At 61.6% G+C, this 20,026-nt stretch overlaps 2 protein-coding genes across 2 annotated transcripts in view; one reads left to right on the forward strand and one right to left on the reverse strand.

Annotated features, from left to right (window-relative positions):
- The window catches only part of GINS2 (GINS complex subunit 2 (Psf2 homolog)), a 33,345-nt gene extending 25,160 nt beyond the window's left edge, over positions 1-8,185 (forward strand). The window contains exons 5-7 of the mRNA XM_004693526.2: positions 4,300-4,399; positions 7,137-7,263; positions 7,445-8,185. Of these exons, the coding sequence (XP_004693583.1) occupies positions 4,300-4,399; positions 7,137-7,263; positions 7,445-7,570 (353 nt within the window). The 3' untranslated portion in view covers positions 7,571-8,185. The remainder of the gene's footprint in view (positions 1-4,299; positions 4,400-7,136; positions 7,264-7,444) is intronic.
- A 709-nt stretch (positions 8,186-8,894) lies between these two features.
- GSE1 (Gse1 coiled-coil protein) overlaps positions 8,895-20,026 on the reverse strand; it is a 75,710-nt gene continuing 64,578 nt past the window's right edge. Inside the window, exons 5-14 of the mRNA XM_004693527.2 lie at positions 20,012-20,016; positions 19,658-19,979; positions 17,894-18,507; positions 17,099-17,211; positions 16,680-16,950; positions 15,614-15,727; positions 14,587-14,931; positions 13,450-13,722; positions 12,185-12,288; positions 8,895-12,092 (exon numbers count right to left, since the gene is read on the reverse strand). Of these exons, the coding sequence (XP_004693584.2) occupies positions 11,958-12,092; positions 12,185-12,288; positions 13,450-13,722; positions 14,587-14,931; positions 15,614-15,727; positions 16,680-16,950; positions 17,099-17,211; positions 17,894-18,507; positions 19,658-19,979; positions 20,012-20,016 (2,296 nt within the window). The 3' untranslated portion in view covers positions 8,895-11,957. The remainder of the gene's footprint in view (positions 12,093-12,184; positions 12,289-13,449; positions 13,723-14,586; positions 14,932-15,613; positions 15,728-16,679; positions 16,951-17,098; positions 17,212-17,893; positions 18,508-19,657; positions 19,980-20,011; positions 20,017-20,026) is intronic.

Consider the following 20,026-nt stretch of genomic DNA (forward strand, 5'->3'; position numbering starts at 1 on the left):
TGGGCGGCGCTCGCGCGTGGGCCGCCGGCGTCATCCGCCTGTGTTGCGATTGGGCTGTTTCTTTGTTGTTGGCTTGTACAGGGCTTTGTAAATCTTGGAGATTAGCCCTTTGTGAGTTGTTATGTGCAATTTTCAAAAATTTAATGACTTTTTTCTACATTATTGCTCATTTCTTTTTAGATTGATTTATTTACACATAGAGGAACTGGGGTGGGGGGTGAGAAGATTCCCCAGAGGCAGTGGGTTTGCTGAAATACACTGTTAATGGGAGCCGGGCGAGCTGGCGAGGGCTGCACCACGTGGCTGAGACTAAGCGCCAGGCTGCCTGTCATGCGCATTTCTGTGTAATGTTTGATCCCCCCAGGTGTAGTCTCCCCAAAACTGCCAGCACCGCGCCACCCGGAGCCGTCACCAGAGTCTCTTGTGCTCTTCCTGCCCTGCTTTGTCCCCTTGTGTCTTGCGTGTCTCTGTTTATAATCTGCCTGCTGCTGTGTCTCTTCCCCGAGCCTAGGTTCGGCTCCCCGGATTCCTCCTGTGCTCAGCCCGCGCGTTCTTCTCGCCGGCCTCTGGCTGACGGCGCTGAGCGCGAGCCCTCCCGCTGCATCGTGCCGGAGCAGATGGGCGATGCGTCCTTCTGGTGACTGGCGCCCCCGTGTGCGGAGGCCGCATCTTGAGCCAGTCATCTGCTTTGGGCACTTGGGTGGTGTCCGGATCTTGGCTGTTGTGAACAGTGCTGCAAAACATCGGGGTGCAGGTTTCATGCCTTTTCATGTTGTTGTGTCCTTTGGGTAGATCCCTAGGCTGGGCCCTGCAGCAGGTCCCTGTTCAGTCATCGGAGGGTCCTCCACATGGCTCTCCGTAGTGGCTGCACTGTCAGCACCCCCAGCAGGGTAAGAGGGTCCTTTTCCTCCACATCCTCGAGGGTGCTTGTCAGCCTTTCAAGTGTAGGCCGTTCTTACTGGTGTCGGGTGTTCTGTCGTGGTCTTGATTTGCATTTCCATGATCCAGAGTGATTTTCAGTACTTTTCTCATGTGCGGTTGGTCACCTGCATCTCCTTAAAAAGTGTCTTTTTAACTCTGCCCACTTTTATTTTTTTTTGAAGACTTATTTATGCACACAGAACTGGGGTACAGGCCAGAGGCTCAGGGGCGGTGAGAGGCTTCACCAGACACAGAGCGGGGAGCAGAATAGGCAGATCGACGAAGTACACTGCTGAGGGGGGCAGCAGGCGGGCCAGGAGCGGTCTGCGGCACCTTGTGGGCCACCTCCAGGGTGGGGATCGACTGGCACTGAAGTGGCTGCAGCCAGCTTGCAGTGCTGGGTCCTAAACCACTGCGCCACCTGGGGGCCTTCTGCCCATTTTTTGACGGGATCCTTACTGTGCTGGGTAAGCTCGCTGTAGAGCTCTGTGATTGCTTCCTCAGCAGCTGTGTGGAGCAGGGACATTTCCTGCCAGTCTGTAGGTGTCTCTTCACATTGGTTAGTGTCTCTTGCTGGATATACAAATGTTTGTGCCTTTGGGTTTTTTTTTTTTTTTTGATACTTTGTCTTGAGGTACAGTGGCTTTGGGTTTGGTCACCCCACTCGTTGATGTTGACTTTTGTTTCCCTTGCACTGCGGTCGCGTCCCCCGCCGTGGCTTTGTGTACGTGACCTGTGGCGTGTCCGCGAGGTTTTCTCCCAGGTCCTTCTGGTTTGGGATCTGCCATCCAGACCTCTCACCCATCTTGACTGGTGTTTCTGTAGGACCTTAAGTTTGGCCCTCGTTTCAGGTATTTGCAGGGGGCTCGCCGTGTTCCCAGCACCCCGATCCGAGAGGCCGCCTTGGCGGGCTGGGGGCTTGGGGCGGGCCTTGTCTGTGCCGGCTGGCTCCTTTGTCCCAAGACTGACTGTCCCACGGGCTTGTGTGGGCGCCTGCCCCCACTGTGCCCTGTGGCGGTGTTTGTCCCGGCACCCGCTGTCGCCGTTACTGTCGCCGTGTGGTGACAGTTTGCAGCCAGGAAGTGTGTGACACCAGCACTTGTAATCTCTTCTTTCCGGAGTGTTTAGCTATTCTGGGCCTTTGTGGTTCGTGTCAACTTGACACTTGTTTTATTTCCTTGAGCAGTTGTTGCTGTTTGGTAGCTGTGGCGCCGACTGAGTCGCGTCGGTGGGATGGCCATTTCCGTGGCGTTAGCCTGCTCTGAGCCCAGGCTCTCTGTACTTCTTTTGGTCTTATTTCTTGAACCGTTCTGTAGTGTTTTTTTTTTTTTAAAGATTTATTTATTTACGCATCCAAAACTGGGGTACAGGCCAGAGTGCAGGGGTGGTGAGAGGCCTCACCAGAGACAGAGTGGGGAGCAGAACAGGCCGACTGATGAAGTACACTGCCGAGGGGAGCAGCGGGCGGTCAGGAGGTCTCCTGCGCCCTGGGAGTCACCTTGTGGTGGGGGATTGGAGTCGCACTGAAGCAGCTGCGGACAGCTTCACAGTGCTGCGCCCTAACCCGCTGTGCCGCCAGGGAGGGCCATTTTTATAGTTTTGAATACTTAGATCCTTCAGCTCTTTGATTTCTTCCATATATTTCTCTTTTGATGTGATGTCAGTGGAATGATATTTCTTGTTGCCCTTTTTTCTAATCCTTTGTTTATATATAGAGATGCAACTGATTTTTAAAAATTTTTGATATTTTAAGAATTCATTTCATATTTATGTTAACTAGAGCTGGGGTGTAGACCAGAGAGGTGTGTGTGTGGGGGGTTGGGTGGTGGTGAGTGGATTCCCCAGATGGAGTGGGGAGCAGAGCAGGCACATTGACTGAAGCCCACTGCTGAGGGAGCAGTGGGGAGACAGAGGTCAGCTGTGGTCTGTGGGTCACTTCTTGCCCGGGATCGAACTGGGGCTGCAATGGCTGGTGACAGCTTGATAGCTTGAGACTTAACCCCTTGTGCCACCGGGGGGGACCTGGTCCCTGACTTTTTAAATTGGGTTTGTGTTCTGCCACTTCACTGTGTCCATGAATGATTTTTAGTAGTTTTTGGCTTCTCTAAATATATCAACATGTCGCCTGCAAATAAAGACAGTTTCACTTCTCTCTCTCTTTTTAAAGATTTATTTATTTATGCATACAAGAGCTGGGGTACAGGCCAGAAGTGTGGGTGTGAGAAGATTTTCCAGAGACAGAGTGGGGAGCAGAACAGGCAGATCAATGAAATGCACTGCTGAGGGGAGACAGGAGAGGTCTGCTCTCCCCAGTGGGTCACTCCCCGGGGGTCACTCCCCGGCCAGGGATTGAACTTGTGCTGCAGGGGCTGCCGATAGCTTCAGAGTGCTGAGACTTAACCCCTGCCACCAGGGAGGGCCCAGAAGTTTCACTTCCGTCCAGTTGGGTTTCTTTTGTTTTTTCCTTGCCTGATTGTTCTAGCTCAGACTCACTAGTGGTGACTGTGGGCATCCTGCTGGGTCCTGGCCTTGGCGGGGCGCTTTCAGCGTGGCACCATCAGTATGGCGGCGGCGGGTCTGTCAGGTGGCTTTAAGCGTGTAGACTGGCCCATGCATTCCCCTTGGTGTTTTCGTCAATGGGTGTTGAATCGCCCTGAGAACTTTGGCTTCTGCTGAGACTCATGTTTGTCCTCTGCCATCTGAGGGACGGCAGCTTTTGGTTTGAATGTGGGAAACCCGCCTTGCTGGGCTGAAGCCTCCTTGGCGGTGGGTGACCTTTGCTTCGTTGCTATATTCTGTGTGCTGGCTTTTGTGAGGACTTTTGTGCCTGCGTTGATCAGGAATATGGGCCGACGCTTCTGCTTCTTGGGGTTGTCTTGCTGGCCACTTTGGGGTCAAGGCAATGTAGGCCTCATGGGATACATTGGGTGCTTTTGCTCTATCTTTCTTCCTGAGGGCTCGAGTAGGAGAGGTATTGGATTTTCTTTGAAGGTTTGCTAACTAGTTGGAGAAGCCATCCGGTCCTGTTTCAGCAGTTGTGATTCGGCTTGCTTTCTGTGGATAAATTTAGACTATTAACATTTTGGGTGATATTGATCTAAGCTGTAATATCAGTCATTTTTTGTATTTTGATAGTTTTAATCTTCTGTTGTCGCTTTTTCCATTTGTCCTGTTTACTCTTTTCTCGATGACGTCCCTTAGTATTTTGGCCCATTTCTTTGTGCTTCTCTGTTTCAGATTTTGTTATAAGTAAAAGCCCGAGGGTAACCAACAGCCCACGGTCTTAAGTCCTCGGAGAGCTGGTGTCTGCTCTCCCACTGTTCTGCCTATAGGCTCAGAGTATGATGACAGTAAAATGTGCTTTCCTCTAAATTTCAGAGAAGTTGGAGAAGATGAGGGATCATGAACGCAATGAAGAAACCTTTACCCCGATGCCTAGCCCGTATTACATGGAACTTACCAAACTCCTGCTCAACCAGTAAGTATGTCTCTCCTAGACCGCCAGGGAGCTGAGTTGGGGCTCTGGCCTTCCAGCCCCACCGCACAAACGTGTGTGGCCAGCTGTCCATGTGAGAGGGAATGGCTGTAGCCAGGCGTTTGCAGGGAGGCTGGCGAGGGACTGTGTGGGCACGTTCCGAGCGGCAGGGTTCTGGGGGTCACGCTGGCCCCCCACCCTTGTGAGTCGAGCAGACAGGATGAGGCTGGGCCTGCCTTGGCCTCCGTCCCACTTCCTTCACTTGAGCCTGCCTCTGGTCCGGCCCGCTGCTTGTGACCTCTTGCAGGGTGACAGCCCGAGCCAGCCTTGGGCCAGAGGGCACCAGGGACCTTCCTGAGGCAGAGAGGGGGCGTGTGGCCCTGGCGGGTCGCTTTGCTTGGGGGCTGTTCCTGCCTGGAGGCGCCGCGGCACTGCTGTCCCCGTGGCTGACCGTCATACGTTCTCTCCGGGCAGCTTTGCCCCTTTTCCTTGGGGTGCGCGCTGGCCAGGAAGGCCAGAGGGCTCCCCTTGCCCCGAGCCTCAAGCAGCGAGGACTGCCTGCCCCTGTGCACCCTGCGCCGCTGCCCCTGGCCGCCCACTGCCCTCCGCTTCTGACCCGCCGCAGGTGGCTGCCGCGCGCCCTCGAGCACACCACGTGGCGTCCGGCCTGCTTTCCTCCGCGGGTGTGTCCGCCTGTGGTCCAAGCTCCCCCGGTTTCACCCGGCATGGTCCTCGGCCGGCCCTGTGATTTCGCGCTCCCTCCTGGGCAGCGCGGCCGAGGGCACTCGTCCGTGGGCACTCCTCATCGGGCGGGCCCCTGCCCCCACCCCTCCCGCACTGCCTGGGCCCTGGCGGCAGCCAGGGACTGCGCTGGCGCACCAGCACCGGGCCTTGTTCGCTCTCCCTTGTTGGGACGAGCACAGGGCAGGTGTACTGGGAACCGGAGCTCGAAGGCCTGCGGCGCCTTTTATTGCGGGGCTGGGAGCTGACCCGCAGAGGAGCTAGGCGCCTTCGCCTGCCTGCCAGGGAGCCCCGCTGGCAGTGCTCATTCAGTGCTGGCTTGGGGCCATTCGTGACCCGGAGGCGGACAGTCATGCAGGCTGGACTCCCAGTTCAGTGCCGGGGTGGGGGGCGCGACCTGTTCACACGGGTGGTCGCAGGCAGTGCGTGGAGGGGGCGGGGTTGCAGTCCTGGCGGTGCTGCCGCCAGAGGGGCAAGGGGGTTCGGAGAGCGAGGCCCAGGTAGCAGGCGGGCAGGAGGGGCTGCGGGAGGGAGCTGGGGCTTCCGGTGACCGCCTTGGCGACGGGGTAGAGCGGAGACGGTGCGGGCGGCGGCGGGGCCTGTTCACCTGGCCTTTGAGGGCAGTCGCAGGAGCTGGCGGACGCGCGTCCACATTTCTTAATGAGTCCTGCGGCCCCGGGACCTGATGTTCCCTTTGTTCTGGCTTCACCAGGAGCTTGGGCCCGTGGGTCTTAAGTCAGCCCTGCAGATTGTAGGACCCAGATGTGGGTCTCAAGTTCATGGTATAAAAAATCACATTGAAGCAGAGACCAGGGTGGAGGAGGCAGGGGCGCGGTGACCTAGGGGGAGGACTGGGCGCCCTGGCGGCGGGCTGGGTGTGGCCTCACGCCGAGCGGCAGGGCCGCGATTCTGAGCCCTGTACCGCATGCCAGTGATGCCACCTTCGTTGAGGTCAGAGGCGAAAGTGTGTCTGGAGCTACTGTGGCTGCCAGGAGGTGCGGCCACCCTCTCGCGTGTGGCCATTCTCCCAGTCCCCGCCGAGACCCGAGTGGGACTCACTGACAGCTGGGTGGTTGTGCTGTTAGTCTCCAGATCGCTGGGGGAATCTTGCCATCCACTCCAGAAAGGCCTGGTCATCATGGGAGTGTTGGAGGCATTAGCTGACCCGACTGTGATTATTTCGCAGCAAGTAAGGGTGTCACATTCTCACATGGTGTACGTTAGAAGGGAAATGAAAACATATTTTAATTTTAAACTAAAGAACATTAAAGTACATTGTTTAAAAAGGCAGTGCTGCGCCCGGATTAAACAGCCACGTGACCAGCCCTAGGCACATTAAGTGGCTGAGATCGGATCTCAGTGCTCCCTCCCCTCCCCCGAGCCAGGTTCAGCCTGTGGCCCGCACTGCCAGGCCGCCCTAGTGTGCCGGGGCGGTGCCAGCCCTGCGTTCACCTCCTGTCTGTCTGTCCCTTCACACGCCAACCGGTCGCCCTACCTGGAACGCCGCTCTTGCCCCTCGCTGCCCTGGGCCTGCTGCTTCTGCCCACTCGCTCTCTTCTGTGACTTCCTGCTTTCTCTTTGGCGTGGGATTTGATCTCCTGTGGGGCTTTCCGAGGCCGGGAGTGGCAGGCATGGGGCACAGCGCCTGGCACACAGCCCTCATTTCCTCCTCGGTGGGCCATGGCCCTGGTTGCAGCAGCTGAAGGGTGTGAGCTGGGGAAGGTGTGGTGGGAGCCGGCCCTGCAGGCTGGTGGTGCTGGCAAGTGGGCAGCCGGAGACTGGTCCTGCACATGGGGACACCGGCCTAGAGCAACTCCCAGGAGACCTGGCTCGTGGGTGGGCGGGGCCCGGCCTGCAGCCTGCTGGGCTCCTCAGTGTGAGCACACCACATTGTAAAGAGCTGGGGCCCCTTCTGGGTGGGCGACAGCCACCTCCCAGCTGGACGAGCTACAGCTGACCAGGGCCACCCGCCGGACTTGTTGCCTCTTGCTTCCTTCAGCGCTTCGGACAACATCCCGAAAGCAGATGAGATCCGGACCCTGGTCAAGGACACTTGGGACACGCGCATCGCCAAGCTGCGCGTGTCTGCCGACAGCTTCGTGAGGCAGCAGGAGGCGCATGCCCAGGTGGGTGTCCCAGGCCCAGCCTGGCCAGGGTGCAGCGGGGTGGGGCCGAGGCTGCCGCCAGCCAGCGTCCTCGCCGTGCTCGCTGCTTTAGTTTGAAGGCAGCATTTTCTTATTTTCCTTCAGATCTTTTTTTCTCAGATTCAAAACTCTGTAGCCACCCAGCCTGTCTCTTGCGTTTTAGCTGGATAACTTGACCCTGATGGAGATCAACACCAGCGGGGCTTTCCTCACACAGGCGCTCAACCACATGTACAAGCTCCGCACCAGCCTGCAGCCTCCCGAGCACACTCAGTCCCAGGACTTCTAGAGGAGACCTGGTCTTGGCAGGCCTGGCCTCTGCCGGAGCGGGCACCAGGCACCACGCCGGGCCTCGCCTCTCTGCAGTTCTAGAGCCAACTTGGAATGTGTGAAAAACAGGAGGGGGAAGAACGCTGTCGGAAAGCAAGCCTTCTTGTGCGCGTTTGTCAAGACGCGCGTTAGTGCCACACCTGTCTCTTGCAAGCAGCTGCTCTTTTTGGGGCTGAGAGAACAAAGCTTCTCCAGACAATACAAAGAGTCGGTAGTAGAATCCCACGTCTCCTCAAAGGCGGCCTTCCGGATGAGTGCCCCGAGCTGCTTTGGAAGGTGCACGGGTGTGGCCGAGAGCTTTTTCCGCCTTCCTGAGCTGGATCTCCCGGGCTGAGTCTAGAACGACCGACGGTTGCTTGTGGCGAGCAGGCCGGCAGGTGCACGCCATGCGGTGTCTTGTCATCTCAGCCCGTGCACAATAAAGATGGAGTAAACTGGCATCTCTGGGCTTTTGTGTCAATACTGGGGGAAGGGGCAAGCCCCAGCTAGGTCGCACCGGCACAGGGGGTGTTTGCTTCAGCCAGCTCTTGGGGCGCAGCTGACAGGGATATCCCCGCAGTGCGGGAGGGCAAGACACGGCCCAGGAGGTGTCTAGGTGGGTTAGGGGAGTGTGACAGGTAAGGGCAAAGTCCTTTCCTCTCAGGAAACATTTTCGGTTGTGTCGTCTTGGGATGCGACATCATTCGTGTTTTTGTTATGTCCGGAAGGGCAGGTTTACGCCTACGGGAAGGGAAGCGCGCCGGGCAGCGGCGGCCGGGCGGTGCCCCAGGAGGAGACGTGGCAGCCCGGCGGCCGCCGGCGGAGCGCTGCGGGGGCTGCGTGCTTCTGGAGGCGTCACGCCGAGGAGAAGCCACCGCTGGCAGTGGGCGAGGTGAGTGGGGCATCGGGGCCCCGCGGCCCATCTCGGCGTGGGGAAGGGGGTGTGCGCGATGCCCCGGCACGGGGGACAGCCCAGCCCCGCTGCCTGTGCTGCGAACGGCTGCCGGGCCCGCCCCCCCGGCCTGACCGCTGGGACCCTGCGGGACGCCCCCACGTCTGCCCCGGAGGTGGCTGTCTGCGGGCTGCTTTCTGGGGGCGGTTTTTGCCTTTTTGCTTCCATCCCCGTCAGACTGAGCCGGGAAACACGAGCGTAATGTGGTCTCACTGGGGAAAGGGCCCGGGCCGCAGCCCTGGCGCCGTGGGCGGCCAAGCCCTGGCTCCCCTCCCGGGCCGTAGCGGTGAGCCCTCTCGGAGCGGGCGGCTTGTGACACAAAAGATGCTCCTGTGAACATGATTTAGGAAGATTTTATTTTTTGGGTGTTGTCAAAAATTACAGCAATATAGTCATAAATACCTAATTACTACATTCAACAAATAATATTACAATACAGTTAAATCAAACAAGTACACTTAGAACAGGTTTAATTTCACAGCATCTAAACTGCCCCCAGAGTGACCGAGGCACCATCCCTGGTTCCTGCTCTGGCTCGTCAGCGCGGGCACATACAGCGGAAGAGCCAGTGCGCGTGGGCGCGCAGGTCACGCAGAGACGAGGAGTGAAAGTGAAGCGCTGGGTCAGAAGCTGGGGACAGCTACCGTAAGTAGGAGGGCGTCGCTCGCGCCTCGCACGCGGTCGCTACGCGGCTACTGTACACTAGGGAACGGGACCGGCTTGTGCTGTCTCCATCTTGTGGTGGATCTGGGAACCTTCTACGCTTGCCAACACAAGGGGCAGCGGGAAAGGGGTGTTGGCTTTGCTGCTCGCTGTGGTTCTGGGAGCTGGCTGCAGGCGCTGCGAGGCCGCCGGGTCCAGGCGGGCTCCCGCGGGTACTCTTTGGATTCCCGTGAGGGTGCCGCCTACGAGGGTGTTAGTGCCACGTGTTTCACTTCCTTTAGCGCCATGGGATGCCCTCTCTTGATCCTTGCCTGAGACAGTGGCTGGAGAGCGGGACACTCAGGGTGTCAGCTTGGCCCCTCCTACAGACTCATTCCCCAGTGAGCAGGGGGCAGCGCCAGGTTTGGGGGGAGCGCTGCCTGCCTGTCTATCGGCCTGGTGGCACATGGCTGCGCCCCAGGCCGTGAAGCCCCTTCCGAGGACAGCAGCAGCAGCAGTGACTCTCCCCAGATGTGGCAGGAAGACACGAGGTCACGAGGGACTGAGGTCTTCACGGGAATACTGACACGAAGATGGTGTGGTCTGTTCTTTCTAGAGCAAAAACGGGGTGCGCTTCTGGACTTCGTCTTTCCAACTCAAGGGAAATAGCTGAACACAGAGCTTCGGAGCTCTCGTGTCTGCTTGCATCAGGCCCACACTGGAGGGCTCAGGCTTGTACCTTCCCTCAGAACCCTCTGAAAACAAGTGTTTTCAAATTACACCCCTCTTGGAGGGAAGATACCAAGAGTGGGCTGGGTCTCGGCTAGCTTTTGTTCTCAGAAGCGCTCACCTTTCACAGGTACTCACGCTGCCTTACAGGTTGAGTCTGATTGTCTGATCACTACTTACTGAGCCCGGGCCTATTCAGAGCCCCCACAGGGGTGGGCAGTGGGGCAGGGGTGGTAGTATTCTGTGGCAAGTTACTGCCGCAGCCACATCCTGGCGAGGCACGGCAGCCCGCGCCCCACGCTCCTGGGGCTGACGCCCAAGCACAGGAGCCACGCGCAGCCGGCCAGGGCCGGGGCCCTGCTCGCTCGCTAGCTCATCAGGTTACTTGGTGTTTCAGCCAAGGCCACAGCTGACTGGCCAAATCTTGCAGGGGTTTGTGGCAGAGGAGGGCTGGGAGAGAGTGCCAGAGTGGGACTCTGGAGCTGGCAGGCCAGAAACGGCAAAACCTGCCTCGAGGAAATACACCGTCGCGTGCCCTCTCCACTCCTGCCCCTACCTGTGGAACGTGTTGTTTTTGCAGGGGAGGCGGCCCACGGAACAGCCCTTAATTCTTCAAGACATTTCTGTGGAGAGGAAGGCGCTTGTTGACTGCTGATAATACTGGCGGCACTTTTTGTCTGAGTTTGCTAATAACTGGAAGGTTCTTGGCAGACATACAAAGCAAACTGTGGGAACAGATAAAGCGACACAAGGCCATCTGCCAGCAAGCTGTTCTGCACAGCTAAGGTCTGGGGCTGAGGCACAGCCACCGGTCACAGTGAGTAGCCTCCACAAGGTCAGCCAGCCCGCCCTGGCCTGGCCGAAGGGGAAGGGGCTGGGCCTTCTCTCTGCCCCTCCATGGCAGCTCCGGGCCCTGTGGGCCGGGGAGGACCACCCTACCTGGAGAAGCGCTCACAGGCACGCAGGGCCACGTGGCTGTCCGCCGAGGCTCGTCTGCGCTGCGCCTGGCCTCACTGCTGTGGACACCTGAGGACTGGCTTCCCGCTGCCCTGCGTCTGGGAAGGGCCCGCAGAGGCCCACCCCCGGTCTGGATGAACACTCCCCCGGTGGCAGGAGCCGCGGAGGTAAGTAAGGCATGGCTTTCTGTGTGTCCTGGTGCAGCTCAAAATGAAGTATCGCATAGGCGCAGTGGCAAGCTCTTTAAGGTTTCTTTTCCTTTAATTTTTAAAAACACTTCAATATTTTAATGTCCTGACCAGCAGCAGTACAAACACTAAAAGCAAGTTTTTTTTTTTTTGCCCAGGAAAACAAAAAGAAACAAAAAACCCCTAACAGGAAAACAAACAAACAAAAATCCCCCCAAACCACATATTAAAAATGGCAGGCTTTTTATAACAATAATTAAAGTAATAAAAACATACAAAACTTTGTTTTTAATATATATACACAGTACAAGGCTGAAGCACCTTTGACTTTTCTCTCAAAATGTACGCTGTATGGAACGGCCCCTGCGCAGGACGCTGGCGGCGCACGCGGTAAGAGCTTCCTTCGGCTGTGGCTGTGCTCGGCCTTTCCGTGAGCGTGTCCCGGGACGCGCCCGGGAGAGGCCTCAGGACCGTCGCTTTGTGTGTGCTCCTGGGGCCTGGTGCTTTGCAGGCGATTTTGCAGAGGGGCGGGAGGCGGCGCGGGCGGGCCGGGCCCTGACCCTGTGCGCCAGGGGCTGCCGCGGCGAAGGTTAGTGTTGGTGAAGGAGCCTTCCTTTGCAGGGGCAGAAAATGCGGGAAGAAAGAAAACCGCTTCTCAAAGGAAGAACGCGGCGTCCTGCAGGGCTGCTTGCCGGTTACGAGGGGAGTCGGCGCGCTGGGCGACGCGCGGGAGTCCGGGGAGGCCGTTCTTTTTCTGGAGCCTGGAATTGTTTGCTTCATGCATGGCACATTCTCGTTTCTGTAAGCTTCAAACCTCCGAGTGAAAAATATTAAATATTCAAGGTAATAAAATAGAGAATATTTCTATACTATAGGTTCAGCCTAGTGAAGGGAAACCGTCACCTCGGGTATCCCTTAAAGTAACCCCTAGGCCAATGCATTGCAGGTAACGCAAGGCACTTCCGTAAGTGATCCAGTTCCGCCTGGAGTCGCTCCCTTTCGGAGACAATCTTCTGCTTCTGGCTTCTCAGCTCCTGGAGGAGGGGAGGGGAGGAACGGGGTCACCTCGGCTGGTGCACCGCCATGCCGCCCCGACGGGCTGACTGCCGGGCCCGGCCCCACTCACCGCCATGCTGTGGGAGAGCTGCTCCGCCGTGAGGCTCAGGCTGTAGTGCTGGGCCTCCAGCCGCCGGCACTGCGTCTGTAGCACCTGCCGCTCCAGGTCTTGCTCTGGAGAGAGACAGCGCCGTCAGTCGCCTGAAGGCAGCGGCAAGGGCGCTCGCTGCCTTCAGCCAGCCTCCTGGGCTGCGCTTAGGATGTCCTGTCCTGTGCTCTGAGAGGCACAGAAGGGACGCAGATGGCGGGGAAGTGATACAAATTGGCAAAGTGGGGTTGACTTGGGAACTCAGGCTGCTAAACTCAGAGTTTAAACGAAGCTGTCTTCCTCCCCTAGAGACACCAGGCCTGCTCCACACGGGAGTGACCGCCCGCTCACGAGGACGCACTTCTGCGCACAGTGCAGCCAGAGGCCGACACACTTAGTCCAGAGTCGGGACTCTGCGGCGTGGGAAACACGCCGCCTCCCAGTGCCGTGGCGGGCTGCAGGGCCAGGGGCCTCCGACACAGCTTGCCCCCCGTGCCTGGGGGCAGCGCCACACTGCACGCGGAAGGCCTGGTCAGGAGGGCAGCAGACGCGCAACACCCACACCGAGGACCAACTCTGGTGGGATGACGTCACTGGCAAGGGTGTCGGCTCTCCCCAAACCATGCTGGTCGCAGACGGCTCAGCTCTGCAGGGAAGCCAAGGAAGGAGGCCAGCAGAGCCCCCTCCTCTCTGGAAAGGGGTGCGCAGCGGCAAGAAACACAAGGGAGCCTCCTGAGGACGCTGCCTGCCCCACGGTGAGCCCCCAAAGACGCCAGGTTGTGCACAGAGCGACTGCTAAGGCAGCCGAGCCGGGAAAACGCCTGATGGCTCACTCGCTCTCCCCGGGGCAGGAGAACTGACCTGCCGCCAGAACTGCCTGGGGACCTGTGCATGGGCTGTTGAGAACAGCCCGGGAGGAGGGAAGGATGCAAATCTAGGCTGACACAACGCTGCAGCCACGGGACCTCTCCTACAGGTTTGCCTCCTCTGGTTTTACAGCACTTACTTCAAAACATTGTTTGAAGTTCTGACATTGTTAATAAAACTTGTGTGCGCCACATAATGAGAGATCTGGCGGTGGCGTCAGGGTCTGGCTCGCCCCCGTCTCCGGAAGCTGCCGCCTAGGGGTGGGGACCAGGGCCTGGGAGCCAGGATCCCGGCATGCGCCCCTCCGTGCAGCCCCCAGGGGCCCTGCGCGAGCCCCAGCTCACGGGGTGTGCCCAGCTGCCAGGAAGTCTGGGGCTCACCTTCTATATGCTCCTGGTAAGCCTCAAAGATGGCCTCAATCCCTTGCCACCTGCGCCTGGGGACCTCCTCCTCCTCCTCTCCGTCGTCGTCGTCTTCCTCCGAGTCCTGGTCCATCTCCTGCGTGAGGGGGCCCTTCCTCACTGCAGGGGGCTCCGGCTGTCCATTGTGCTGGGGCAGGGGGAGCCGGCTTGAGGACTGCAGCTCGGGAATGTTGTAGTGGACGGATGCGTCCACCTTGTGGTTCTGCTCTGCAGACAGCACCGCTGTGTTCCCTGCAGGGAGGAAACATGCTGTTGGGGTCTCTGGGCACGCTGCGCTGGGTGGCCCTGTCTGGGATGGTCTGGGGCGAGCTGCCCCAGCGCTAGGCAGGCCTGTGACCCCAGGCAGAGAACAGCAAAGAACCGGAGGCTCCCGCGGGCGGGCGTGACCACGGACCACCTCCCGGGCTGCTGGTGTGTGCTGCGGAGCCGGTCCTGACACTTGCTTTCCAGTGGGCTCTGACCCCCAGCCTGGCAGGGGCAGGAGGACATCCAGGCTCCCAGTAACATCAGGGGTGAAGGGCTGAGACCAAACCAGGTAGGAGAAACGTGTTCCAGGGCCGCTAAAAAGCTCCCGCGGGCGCTGCCCTGCTCAGAGCCGCAAGCGTCGGTCTTGGACTCCGGGCGGGCGCCCACTGGGCACTCACCCGCCCGGGCTGTTTCTGAACCACTACACAAGCCTGCTGCCTCTGGGCTGGCCCTGGGCCTCCTTCGACCCCATCACCTTAGAGACACAGCTGAGGGAAGGCCAGGCCGGCCACGTGCCCAGCCGCCCCTGCCCAGCCAGCTTCTGGGCTGCTGGTGACAGCTTCAAGTGGCTCTTGAAGGCTTAAAGTGGCTGCTGCGCTTACGCAGGCCGACTGCCGCCCACCGCGCGGCTGCTCCGGGAGTGAGTACGGGGACCCTCCTGATGCTAGCGACCCTCACCAACACGTCCAGGGCAGTGGATCTGGGGCGCAGGGCTGGGGCCCCACGCTGCCAGGTCCAGGTGCAGCGGGGACAGCCCGCAGCGCTGGGTTTCCTCCAGCCTGGCCCGTGACAGCGCCCAGCCCCCGATCCCGGCACTGCGGCACGGGCACGGGCAGCTCCGCGCCCTACCTTTGTGCTTCTGCAAGGCCTTCTGGGTGGACTGCAGCACGGACTCGTGGAACTGATGTGCAAACTCTTCCGCCATGAAGGGCTCCCACGGCTTGCTCCTCCCGTTGACGCTGTGGGACAGCGGCACGGCCGAGTCCTTGGGCGCCGGGCCCTGGACGCCGCGGGGCGTGCTCGCGCCCTGCTTGCCCCCGGGCGCCTCGCTGAGCCTGGCCTTCTCGCCGCCGGCCAAGTCCGGTGGCCGCAGATGCTCCAGTCGCCCCGGCTCTGTGGCCTTCGGGGCGTCAGACAGGGAGGCGGCGACACCCACGGGCTTCTCGGGATCCAGGGAGGCCGGCGCGGCTGGCTCTTAGAGACAGAAAGGGAGGAAGACATTACGCTCTCAGCGAGCAGGCAGAGCCCTGGCCTCGGGCCCCGACGCCCCAGAGCCGCGCCGGCCTGCACGGCGTCGAGGCAGCCGGTGCGCCGCGCCCTCGGCCCGGGGTGGCTGGCGGCCACTCCAGCCTGGGAAGGCCCGAGAAGCCCTCCGAGAAGAAGCTGGAGAAAGAAGCAAGTTGTTTCCGATCGTCCAGAAAGAAGGAAGCCGGGAAGCCCGACCCGCCAAGAAAGCCCTGCCGAGATGTGAGAAACAGATCTCGCGCTCCGCTCTGCGCCGCCGCGCCCAGGCCGCAAGAGCAAAGATGTGAAGATGGCTGTGAGAGGCCAGGAAGGTGCGAGGCGCAAGACCGCCCGGGCAAGAGGGCTGGTGAGGGTGGACACAGCAGCAGGCGGGGCCTGGCTTCAGGCCCCAGACGGACACCTATCCACTGGCCCCGGCCACTCTGGAGGCCGGTCCACCCCCTTGAGCGCTGACCGCTGAGGCTCCTGCTCCTTCCACTCCTAGCAGATGCCTGACCGTTGTGCAAGCTGGTAGAGAGAAGCCAAGCAGCGCCGTTTTCAGAGACAGGCTGACGATGACGGCGCGTGGTCACGAGGCCTGGGCAGCCTGGGGACCGTCCCGAGCGGCTGCGGAGGGGCCACTGGGCCTTACCGCTCAGGGAGCCGGCAGGACTGTCCCTCGCAGAGGTCCTGAGCGAGTCTGCCACTGCTGCCGACAGGGCCTTCTGCTTCATGGCATGCAGCATCTCAACAAGCCTCTCCTTGTCTATGGGAAAAGCAGCCTGAGTTAACACGGTGGGCGCGTCCTCCTGAGAGGAAGGAGAGCAGGCCGCCGGCCCAGGCCCGACGGGAGGATGCCGCCAAGCACGCGGTGCCCCAGGGGCAGGCGCCCCGGGAGCAGCTGTCACGCAGCCTGGTCCCTCGAGGCCGCCGCCACCTAGCCTCTGAGCAGCATACCCAGAGCGGCCGCGGGGCCGGCGCTGGCACGGGGGCCAGGCCCCACCGCCAAGGTGACTCCTGACGATGTTTTTCTATTTTCAAGACCAAAAGCCCCGAAACACTGGCCCGACAAGGATGTGGGCTGATGACCCCACACGCCAGGAGGTGCCCCCGTGGCTGCCCCTCACGGGCTGGGGACGCCCGTGGCTGCGACAGCCGCAGTGGCTCCCGCAGGGATGAGCGGGGGGAGGCGCTGCCTAGAGACCACTGCGGTGGCGCCAAGGACTCGGGCGGGCGAGCAGCTGCTGCCCCAGATGGAGCAAGGACTTGGGCTTTGATCACAGACCAAGAGGGAGTGGCCCTGACCTGTACAAGCGGAAGCGGCGAACTGATCAAGCACTTTCCAGAAAGAAGATTCCAGGAGTCAGAGTGGGGGTTGGCGCAAAGAAGCACCCCAGAGAGGGCAAGTTCTCATCTGAACAGCCTGGCACTAAGCCCTGGGGCAGACCAAGGAAGCGGATGGACCCTTCCAGAGCTGGTCTGGGTGACGACAGCCCTGGGACCATGTGATCTAGAAGCATCTTTCAGGGCAAGCTGCCCACTTGCAATGAGGGTTGGCTTTGCCAGGCCAGACACCCTAAGCCACTGGTCTTCAGAAGACAACAGGCCTCCGGAGAGGCGACTCATCTCAGGAGAAGAGAAGCAGGGTGGGACTCAGCACTGAGGCTGCCACACCCCCCGTGTGCCTGGAGCCGGGCCAGGCCTGCGCCAGGCCTCACCTCTCCTCTTCTCGGCGCTGATGTGTGTGAGGTTGAAGATGGTCAGGAACTTCTTCTTCTCCTCAAAGTTGGGGCTGTCGTTCATCTCGTCGGGACTGTAGCGGGTGGACAGCGCCAGTCTCGGCGAGGGCGTCTGCCGCTTGCTCTGGACCGTCGGGGGCGACGGGCTTCTCTCTCTCAGCATCCGCCGCCGCTTCCTCCGCTTCTGGGTCAGCAATTCCTCCTTCTGCTGTTGGGTGGTCAAGCCAAAAAGTTGCAAAAACTCTAGCTTCTGGAGTGGAAAGAAAACAAAACGTGTTTGACATGCCAGCAGAGGCGACACATCCAGGGTCCCGGGAGGGGAGGGCGTGGGGGGCAGGTCGGCAGCCACAGAGCAGCAGCCGGCCCTTCCCCAACTCGGTGTCCCGAGCCCCAGGTACCTCGGAGGACGTGTCCAGCTTGAGGGGTGGCTGCTCAGCCACGCAGCGGAGGTGGGCCCTGACCTCCTCCTCGTCGCTCTCGTCGTAGGAGTCATCCAGGTCGTAGTAGTATCCTGCGGGTGACACGGGCAGCTTGGGCTGGGGGCATGGGGCACAGAGCCGCCACTCCCGGCTCCCTCCAGGCCAGCTGGGGGCGCACCACCAGGCTGCTTTTGGCCCACGCGAGAGACCGCTGGCTGCCACCTGTCTCTTGCGAGGGGCTGTCCCTCACTCCGGCCGGGGCCGTGTCCTCGGCAGCCCACGCTGCTAGGACACAGCCATTCCCTCCTGCAGCGGCCCTCTGGGCCCTCTGTGGGGTGGGGTGTGGAAGGGGCACACCACATCCTTGTCCTCCCGAGGCAGAGGGCAGGTCTCAGGTGGACACGGCGCAGGTCGGAGGCGCACAGTCCTGGGGCCCTCAGCCTAGCCCAGGCCGCGCCTGGGAGACGGAGCTGCGAGCCAGCTTCCGGCGAGGGGAGGGCAGTGCCCCAGCTCCCTCGCTGCCCATCTGTGCTGAGCTCTCTGTGGACCCAACACGCCGCCCAGACCCCGCCGGCCCGGGCCTGCTCGCGGCCCTCTTCCATCCGGCTGAGGATTACCATTCAGAGCCCTCCAATGATCCGCTTTATCGCTTACGATCCCGTGGGTGTTGTTTTTGGGGACAGTGCACCCCACTGTGCCGGGCAGCTGCACAGAAGCCCCCAAGGCCCCAGAGCAAGCAGCAGGTATGAGAAGGGGGCAGGGTCGGGGACGCACCTTTCTCCCGGGCCTCTCGCCGCCTGCGCTCTTCCAGGTCCAGCTTGCTGACCAGCCTCCGCCGCTGCTGCAGGAGCTCGTCGAAGATGTAGGCAGGGTCAGGGCCCCGTGGTGCCGGGGGTCGGTAGGGCGAGCCTGGCTTCAGGGGCCCACTGAGCTCCCCAAAGGCAGGCGGCTGTGTGAGGGAGGCCCGCGGCTGGCCCAGGAGGGTCTGGGTGGACTTCTCGAGCTCAGCCAGGAAGGGCCCGGGCCCGTGAGGGAAGCCCTGGTGCTCCAGGCTCCCTGCCTCCCGGGGGGGCGGCTGGTACTTGTCCAGGGGGGTGGCCTCGCGCTTCCTGGACCCCTCGTCCGACTTCTCTGAGCAGTAGACCCGTTCCACCTTCACCAGTGGCACAGCGGCCGGGCGGCTTGGCTCAAATGGGGCCGGGTGGCTGTGCAGGGGGTGGCTCTCGGGGGCCCGCCGTGGCTCCAGCGTGCTGTCCATCAGGGACACTGGGTTCCAGAGCGCCGTGGGCATGGAGTGGTGCTGGGGCTTGGGTGAGATGAGGGGCGGGGGCCCGCCAAAGTGCTGCGGGGGGTCTCGGCCACCTGGCTCGTGACGGTTCGGTGCCGGCCTGGGGAGGGAGTGGACCAGTCCCCTGTGAGCGCAGGGCGTGCAGGGCATGCAGCCCTGGGGGCCGGGGCCTGGCTCACCAGCAAGCCCTCGGGAGCCGGACACCCCTCCGAGGTCAGAGCAGGGGCCCGAGGTCGCGCTGGCCTGGCGGCGGGGCTGCCGGCTGAGGGCTCAGCACAGACCTCCACCTGCCTCGCTCGCTCTCGGGCAGCTCATCCTGTCCCACTGCTCCCCAAAGACTCCTGGCCAGCCCCCCGAGTGCCAAGGGCATGGCCCTCCCTCTGGACAGCGGAGGGGACCAGCTTCCTGTGTGGCCCCCAGGCCAGCAGGACCTGTGCCTCCAGTGCATGTTGGCAGCCAGGCAGACGCGCCGCTGGGGCACGTGTGCCAGAGCCCCCTGTGACCGGGTACTGAGGGCGAGGGGCTTCCAAGCACTCCCAGCTCCGCCTCCCCTCCACGGGGCCTCCACCAGCAAGGAGACAGCCCAGGGACCGGAGTCGGATTTTCACAACCAAGCACGGAGTGAGGCCCTAGGGGGCCCTAAGGCCTCTGTGCAGCAAGCTCCCTGCTCTGAGGCCGAGCACGCCCTCCCCATCACACCCACACTGGGGCCCACCCCTGCAGAGCACCCAGCTTGCGAGGCTGTCCCCGGTCAGTCCCCAGGGCTCGAGGCCAGCGGGGAGGGCAGGCAGCAGCTCCCAGGCAGCCTCGCCGCTGGCCCTGGATCAGGGGAGGCTGTGCCTGGCCCCTCACATTGCTGCTGGGGGCGGCAAGGTCACCCCTGGGGCCCCACTTGGCAGTGGTCACAAAGGCAGGGCTGCTGGGGTCCAGCCAGGACCACCGAGCTGGGGGTGGGCGTGCCAGGGGGCCCGTCCCGACACGGTGCCGTGGCTGTGGGTGACCGCCGCTCCAGGAAGGGGGACAGCTCCCGGCGTCCCCAGGCCGGGCCCTTGGGGTGTGGCGAGGCGCTGGGGGAGGCCGGGATGGCCCAGAGCTTTCCCTCGGGAAATGTTTCCTGATGCGGGGGGTGGGGGGGCGAGAAAGCGCCTCACACCACGCCAGGGCCCGAGGCGGAGGACGCGGGGACCCGCACCAGCAAGTCGCTGCCCTGGCCGGGCGCTTCGGGGGACGGGCAGTGCCCCCGCGCCTACCTGGCACTCTCGGGCCGGTGCTCCGCCTCGGGCGCGGGCGGCCGGCCCATGTCCAGGTGCTGCTCCAGGACCTGCTGCCGGAACTCCGACACCTGCGACTGCCGGTCTTCCTTCTCCTGCCGCAGCCGCCGCTGCCGCGCCAGCCACTTCTCCTCCTCGTTGGTGCGCTGGATGAGCAGGGCCGCCGCGGCGCTGCTGCCGGGCAGCGGGAAGACGGTGTGGCCGGAGAGCAGGCTGGGCACCGCGTGGTGGGGCGTGGGCGCCGGGTGCAAGGGGTGCTGCACGGGCTTGGGCGCCGGCAGGCTGCTGTCCTTCAGCTTCTCTGTGGGGAAGGGCGCGGGCGGCACTGAGCACCGGCCCTGGCGGGGC

The sequence above is a fragment of the Condylura cristata genome, unplaced genomic scaffold (assembly GCF_000260355.1).
Source record: "Condylura cristata isolate star-nosed mole 26May11 unplaced genomic scaffold, ConCri1.0 scaffold00039, whole genome shotgun sequence".
NCBI classification, from domain to species: domain Eukaryota; kingdom Metazoa; phylum Chordata; class Mammalia; order Eulipotyphla; family Talpidae; genus Condylura; species Condylura cristata.